Raw genomic sequence first — 7,384 nt, forward strand, 5'->3', positions numbered from 1 at the left:
AAGAAAGAAGGAAGAGAAGAGAGAGAGAGAGAGAGAGAGAGAGAGAGAGAGAGAGAGAGAGAGAGAGAGAGAGAGAGAGAGAGAGAGAGAGAGAGAATAAGTAGGAGTGAAGTATCTGTTCAATGTTATAGTTATCATATAACGTTATAACAAGTGTAACTAAATGACAAATTGCCATATTTATGGACAATAAAGATCTATTATTATTATTATTATTATTATTATTATTATTATTATTATTATTATTATTATTATTATTATTATTATTATATATACTCGATTTTAAAATCATCTATATCTAAGCTTAGAGCCTGTGGCAACGGGGTAAAGCGCTATATAAATGCCATTTATTATTTATTATTATTATTAATATTTATTAAGAATAAATGCTTTATACTATCTGGAAAATAAAAACCAAAATATCATCATTGTTGTTTATTTATCAAAGGCATCAAGACAAAAGGATCTACCTTGTCATTCATAAGTAGAACATTCCCACGTTCAAACCATATAGACGAGCTGTATTCTACAAAATGGAAATCCAGACACTGAAAAGACAAACATTAATTTAATACTCATCGCACTTTATTATTTCAAATAAAAATATGATTATGGTCATTTCAATATAAAGAGACAATCCTAGTGTTGTAATTAATATCAGTTAATTTTCTCAATCTGAAATTGTAACAGGTGGACCCAATCTACAAGTATATCAAAATATGAAAAAGAGAGAGATCTTTAAAAAATAACGGCATATACCTCAGTCGTAATGAAATGCCCTTAAAATAAAAAAAAGTGAAATTTTGTTGATCAAAGTGGCTAAAATTTTATCAGAGTTTGTAAAAAATTGAGAAAAACACAACAAAGGGACAGGTTCAAATCCAAAAAAAAAAGTAGATTCCAGAAACAATGCACCCAGTCTAAGTTTCAGTGAGATGTCATTTGTGGATCTCCCTGACAAAAAGGGATACAACAGAGCTATTGTTATCATATCTTAATGCATAGCTACAGTGTTTACTCCAAGACATAAAGAAGATTAGCAAGGAAAAATCATTCCTACTAAAAGAAACATGAATATATCTTACAGTCAGTTTCTCATTTGGCAAAATATCCCAATATCCCAAAACAGGACTGAAGCAAAAGCAAAGCAGAAAGAAAGAAAAAGAAAGTCAAATGATTGGGATAAACAGATTTGTGGATAAAACGAGAGTAAGAGTAGAGCTATTTATTATTGAAACCAGGCCACAGGAAGTGTTATCTCAATAAGCGCACATGTAAATCACATGCAATGCAACAGGGTGATAAATCATGATTTAAAGACAATTACATTTGATTTTAATATAAATGTGTGTTACCACCTTGTCTTTGGTTCCATCCAAATTGGAGTCATCCGTTGGCAATTTCTGAGGGGCTGTGAATGTATTCTTTGACCTACAGATGGAACAAACAAAGACAACAAGTGACTAACATTAAAAGTCTTTTAGGGTCTAACACTAACAATACCTCATTTCATATATTTATGTAAGCGACAGGATTTAATTTCGGACACTATCATTGATGTCTTTAAAAAAAAAACAACCTTTCCAACTCCCCATTTATCTATAGTCTACACATTCCCATATTTTTTGTTCTGATGTTAATATTTTACTATGATAACATCAAAATTATTGCTTTATATATTTATACTTAAAACTTACTGAGCATTGAATTCATGTCCTGCCAGTATTCCTGGCGACCATCTGCCTGCTGAAATCTTGACATTGGAACATTCTGTGGTCAGTCTGAAAGTAAAATAGATGCTAATGGATCTGATATGAATTCAACAATTGCATGTATAAGCGAGAATCTAATGTAGAACATCTAAGGAATACAGTTAAAACGTTATCATTAAGGATGGAATTAAACAGTCGTATTTAAGTATTAAACCATTTGCTGTGAAGATGGTAAAACTAAATTAGCTAATTTACTTTTGGAGTTCAAATCTGACTCAATCGTGACAGTTTCCTGCTTAGCATTCTCAAGTCCAAAACATTTAAAACTTTTTTTTTCTCACTATCCAAAAAAAAAAAGCATAATTTTAAAGTAATGCAAACATTTAAAACAAATACAAATAAAAAATAATTGTGAAGGTTGCTTACAAATCTTCATCACCACTCAAAGTTAAAAGGCAAGACGTATCCTTTAACATAACATAAGCAAAATCTTCTAATTTATCAGCAAGGCTGGTTCTTCCTTTCCGAGAGTCTGATTTACTATTCAAAAGTTTACAGTACAAGTTTCGTGTTCCGTCAAGAAGTTCTTTTGATAATCTGTAACAAGAATAAAGGAACATTTATGGCTTGCTGGACGAATAAAGAAAGCATTGAGCATGGCAAAATGTTGAAATACACAATGTAAATAAATGTGCTTTTTCCTCTTGTTACCACTTTATCCTTAGATTTTTATCAAATTTGTATACATGCAAGTTTTAATAGGAATGAATTCAATGTTAAGAATATCGCAATGGAAATCCACGTTGCTGCACCTTTTTCAAATCCAAAACCCTTGAGAGCATCATATTCAAATATATCTTAAATACAATTTCACAATTTCATGTGTTAGTCACCAATCAAATCGTACATCATAAAAATTTAAAACAAAAAGTCCATCACAATAATTTTGACTTTGGGACATAGTTTATTCCATATTCAAGGTGTCTAAACTGGATGGTTACGAGATGTTTTCTTACCCATCAATCAGTCTATTGAAGCAACTAAGTAACATTGGAATGGGGGATTCCAATGTAATCCAACTTCAAATGTAATTTTAAGGTATGAAACATCATGAACTGATTCTTACTTTCTTTTATTTCCTTCTTGGTTGATTTTACTCAGTACATCCTCTATCAAGTTGAGCTCGTAATCAGACAGACCTCCTTGAACTATATTATCCAATTTGTTCACTAGATCTCTGAAAAGAAGAAAGTATCAATTAAATAGCAATGGAATACAATAAAAGGAATGTGATCGACTAAATATTTACTTTCAATTGAAAAAATAATTGCTTAAAAAAAATTATATGCATTTTGGAGTAAAAAATGCACAGCATCATTTGCCACTTAATTGTTTAACAGTATTCAAGAATGTTTAGATTGATTTACAGAACTGACAGAAAACACACTCACAAGACTTTGTTATCATCTGGATAGATATCCTCTCCTTGTGTATTAATAACCTTCGAAATGTCCCCATCCGAGTCTTTAACAATTCGTACAATAGCAGTATTTGCATCAGGATTAACTCTGTTCGGAGGGTAAATAAAGGATAGTATCTTAATTGAATGCAATTGCAGAGTAACTGTTTAAATGAAACAAAAGACAAAACTTAACATTTCAATTATTTAATAAGTGCTCAAAGCGTCAATAAAAAAATATGAGGATTATATGAAATGACTTCAAATTTAGTGGAAAATCAATAGGCGTATGTCAGCTGTGACGACCATACTCTTAGTTGAAGAAAACTGTTATCTCATCCCAAAACAAAGTATGGAAGATATAATAAAGGAAAGGAAAAGTGGATAGCTGAGACAACAAAAAAAAATGTGTAAAGAATCCTCCCAGCTCCTATGGTGTACCTTCCCCAAACCACAAAGAAAGAAAATCCATTCAAATATATGCATGAAAGTCAATCTACTTACCTAGCTCCGTTTGATGCAGAGGATAGCCTCACCTCAAACTGTTTTGGTAAGGGTTCATCACTTGCTTTGTCTGGCGTTAGTAGAAGATCAATAAATTGTGGATCCTGTCAGATTTGAAAGAGAACAAAACAAGATAACCGCTTATTTTCTCCCGCAACAAAAAAACAAACAAAACCAATTTACAAATCAGATTAATAATTTACATGAAATCAAAATCAATAGATAAATAAAAATGTAACTGCTATCTTTTACGAAACTTGTTACAATTTTAGTGCAAGCCAATTTCAAAATATTTTTAGGTAATCGATTGTTGCATATCAGTTTCTTCACTGAAAGGCATCTTAAAATACCGGAGCTTTACTGTATAGTAACCATTGTTTTATTGCACAATATTTCTGCTTAAATTCTGTATTTGTAATGAAATAAAATAAGATTTTAAATCTATACATCAACTCATGGAGATAGATGGATGTTAATCAAACATCAAAGTAGATTGTTATTTATTCAGTCCCAGCCTTGTGGCCAAGGCCATATTGACAAAAGTGTACAAGCCCTTCTCTTTTGTCAGTGGAAGCTCCATTCAATGTTTTGTTACGATTCACCTATAATGAAAAACGCATCATGACCCAGATGTCCGGACACTTTGTATAGCATAAGTGCTTAATGATTGCCAACCCAAACTTTAAAAAAGTGAATAACATATATTTCATATAACTGCTAAACCAAGAAAATTAACAAGACTTGAGTTAACATTAGGTCAAAACAATGCCAAAATATTTTCAAAATATATAAAACAACAACATAAAAAACAAACTAATACTTTTTAATGATGCTATGCTGGTTCCAGGCCTGCTAAACAGTAAGCAGAAAGCGATTTTATGAGGCTAGCTCATAATCCCTTGACTTATTTAAATATGAGATAATTATACATTAAACAGAGCCTTTACATTATGAGATTTGCAATATGCTGTAAAGGCAGCAATGCATAATACAAAGCATCGTCTGTGTCAATAAATAACTAAGCCTACAATCATTTCCTTACAATGGGTTCTTTACAAGGATATCTATTTTTCTCAATAAAATAATGAATAAAGTATAATGGTCTGCGAATTTGACCTGAATATCAATATGAAAGCATTACTTACTGTAGAGTCTGTAAGAAATCGTAGTGTGCCTGATGCAGTCCGGAAGTCTTCTGATGCTAGCGCGAGGTAAATCTTGATTCCTGATTCAGTGATAACATTGGGCATTTGATGTGTGTTGTAGACTACAGTTACATCATATCCTGTACCTTTAACTCGTGATACTGACAGACGTACACTTTCTTCCTTTTCACCAACTATTTTAAATCTGGTGTGAATATTAAAGTAAAGGTATGAGTTAACTCAAAAAGACAAAATTTACACTTGTTTAACCCTCTCCTTACCGGCCATTTTCAAGATTTTCACTAAAACGTCACATCCAACCTATATAAAAATAGATTTATTTCACTCAAACACAAAAGCTGTTAGTTCTTGCTATGCATATTTTTTTTTCCTGCTAAACGAGCTCTTCAACACATTGTTAATATACTTTAACTATAGCAAACATTTTTGTTCAAATATTATGATGTACAAAAGAAATTAAAATGAGAAAAATGTTGGCTGCATTGTAACGAATGTGACGATTTTCCTATGGTTGTTAAGGAGGGGGTTAAGAAATGACAAAAATTCAATTACTAAATCAATTAAAAATATTATGTAAAAATCTGGAAAAATAAACTATTCAGGATATGAATGAGAAAAATCCTTACCTCGAATTTTGAGAAAATTGTATCAATCCTCGTTCATCATCACTGGGTAGAACCTGCACAGTTGCAATTTTGGCTTGTTCATTAATCTGAGCATCAGTTTCAGCACCGGTCAAAAGCACAATGAATGTAAAACCCAACTCTGGTTTCTACAAAGCAAAGAGTGTAAATGTTGCTGCTCGAAGCTCGAAGAAATAAATAATAACGTGAAGTTGAATGTAAGCTTCAATTTAATTACAAAAACAGATCAAATGCACGTTTTGGGTTTCCCCTTTATCAACATAACAGGATGATTGAAACACCACAGATGAATGAGTTGATCATCTCATTCATCTGTGGTGTTTCAATCATCCTGTTTTGTTGATAAAGGGGAAACCCGAAACGTTCATTTGATCTGTTTTTGTAATTAAATTGAAGCTTACATTCAACTTCACGTTATTATTTATTACAAAGCAAAGAAAAGGATAATATTTTAAGAGAATAATTCTGATCTTTAAGTGGACATGTTTAGAAATTCAATTCTATTAAAAGAGCCATTCTTTATCTGAGGTTTGCACGAGTATACAGTTCTGAATGAAGTATCTCTTCTAGATATTTATATCTTTACACTTTTATAATCTGTATGTCCCTTAATTTACACTATGTAATTATTCTTACAGCCTACAATATTATTACACTATATATACCGATTACCAAATTTTACTTTACCACATTATATTTATGTATATTATGTTTATGTATGTATCATTGTCGGCATTTTATACGTCTGTACAAAAATTTCCTTTTGGACGAATAAAGTACATTATTATTATCTATTCTATGCTTCTTGCGTGTGTCAATATTTAAAACTTAAATGTTCACCTTTGATATAGAAACAAAACTAGTCTTTAAAAACTGAAAATTATAGTTCCTTGCATGCTTTTTATTTTACTAACCTCATCAGGTATTAACTCAATAGTCAAATCACAAATGCTTTGACCAGCATTGCAATATGTTTCCCCTTTAATCGCCACTAGTTGAGAACGCAGCTCTTCATCAGCCATTTCACTACTGGTAGCATTCAATTTAGCCATCCACGTAACCTGAAGTAATAAAGGCATGTAATGCTTGAAAAATGCTAAAACATTAATTTTAAAATGTCATATAAATCATTCTCGTTATGCTGATATAAGAGGGGAGGGAGGGAGGGAGGGAGGGAGGGAGAGAGAGAGAGAGAGAGAGAGAGAGAGAGAGAGAGAGAGAGAGGGAGAGAGAGAGAGAAGAGAAAAGAGAGAGAGAGAGAGAGAGAGAGAGAGAGAAAGAGAGATAGAGAGAGAGAGAGAGAGAGAGAGAGAGAGAGAGAGAGAAGAGAGAGAGAGAAAGAGAGAGAAAGGAGAGAGAGAAGAGAGAAGAGAGAGAGAGAGAGAGAGAGAGAGAGAGAGAGAGAGAGAGAGAGAGAGAGAGAGAGAGATTACTTGCTTATTAATTGGAGAACGGAGCCCTTGAAATGGTTTACTTGAATACATCCAAACCATAACAAACCTTAACATCTCCAATGAAGGCATTGACACGTAAAAGCTGAAGATTAAAAGTTGGTGTTTCATCTTCATGTATCTGAACACTGCGTGAGTTCTGGGTAAATCCTATAATACCATTACTGTTGTCATTAGATTCAATGGTGATGACAGCAAATCCCTGAAAGAGATCAAACAAGCCAGATTAACTCATTCAATCCTAGAGATTTTTTGCTACTTTTTAAAATTGGAAAAAATGTATTAAAAATGAGCATGTAGGATAGATAGTTTTATTCAACTATCATAAACATGTAAAAACTAAAGACATTAGTTTTGATACTACACCTATAATTTGTCCCAGAAAAATGTAATAAATAGGCATGGGTAAAAGTAACCCCGTGTAAACAACGGATATAGTCGGTATTAG

At 32.2% G+C, this 7,384-nt stretch overlaps 1 protein-coding gene across 1 annotated transcript in view; it reads right to left on the reverse strand.

Annotated features, from left to right (window-relative positions):
* Nucleotides 1-425: 425 nt before the first annotated feature.
* LOC144964077 (adhesion G-protein coupled receptor V1-like) overlaps nucleotides 426-7,384 on the reverse strand; it is a 28,150-nt gene continuing 21,191 nt past the window's right edge. The window contains exons 3-13 of the mRNA XM_078898018.1: nucleotides 6,986-7,138; nucleotides 6,400-6,546; nucleotides 5,468-5,613; nucleotides 4,821-5,025; nucleotides 3,676-3,779; nucleotides 3,164-3,280; nucleotides 2,839-2,949; nucleotides 2,139-2,309; nucleotides 1,698-1,781; nucleotides 1,359-1,431; nucleotides 426-548 (exon numbers count right to left, since the gene is read on the reverse strand). Coding sequence (XP_078754144.1) covers nucleotides 426-548; nucleotides 1,359-1,431; nucleotides 1,698-1,781; nucleotides 2,139-2,309; nucleotides 2,839-2,949; nucleotides 3,164-3,280; nucleotides 3,676-3,779; nucleotides 4,821-5,025; nucleotides 5,468-5,613; nucleotides 6,400-6,546; nucleotides 6,986-7,138 — 1,434 coding nt within the window. The remainder of the gene's footprint in view (nucleotides 549-1,358; nucleotides 1,432-1,697; nucleotides 1,782-2,138; nucleotides 2,310-2,838; nucleotides 2,950-3,163; nucleotides 3,281-3,675; nucleotides 3,780-4,820; nucleotides 5,026-5,467; nucleotides 5,614-6,399; nucleotides 6,547-6,985; nucleotides 7,139-7,384) is intronic.

This window comes from Berghia stephanieae, chromosome 2 (genome assembly GCF_034508935.2).
Source record: "Berghia stephanieae isolate SIO BIC M18660-M18661 chromosome 2, UCSD_Bste_1.3, whole genome shotgun sequence".
Lineage (NCBI taxonomy): Eukaryota > Metazoa > Mollusca > Gastropoda > Nudibranchia > Aeolidiidae > Berghia > Berghia stephanieae.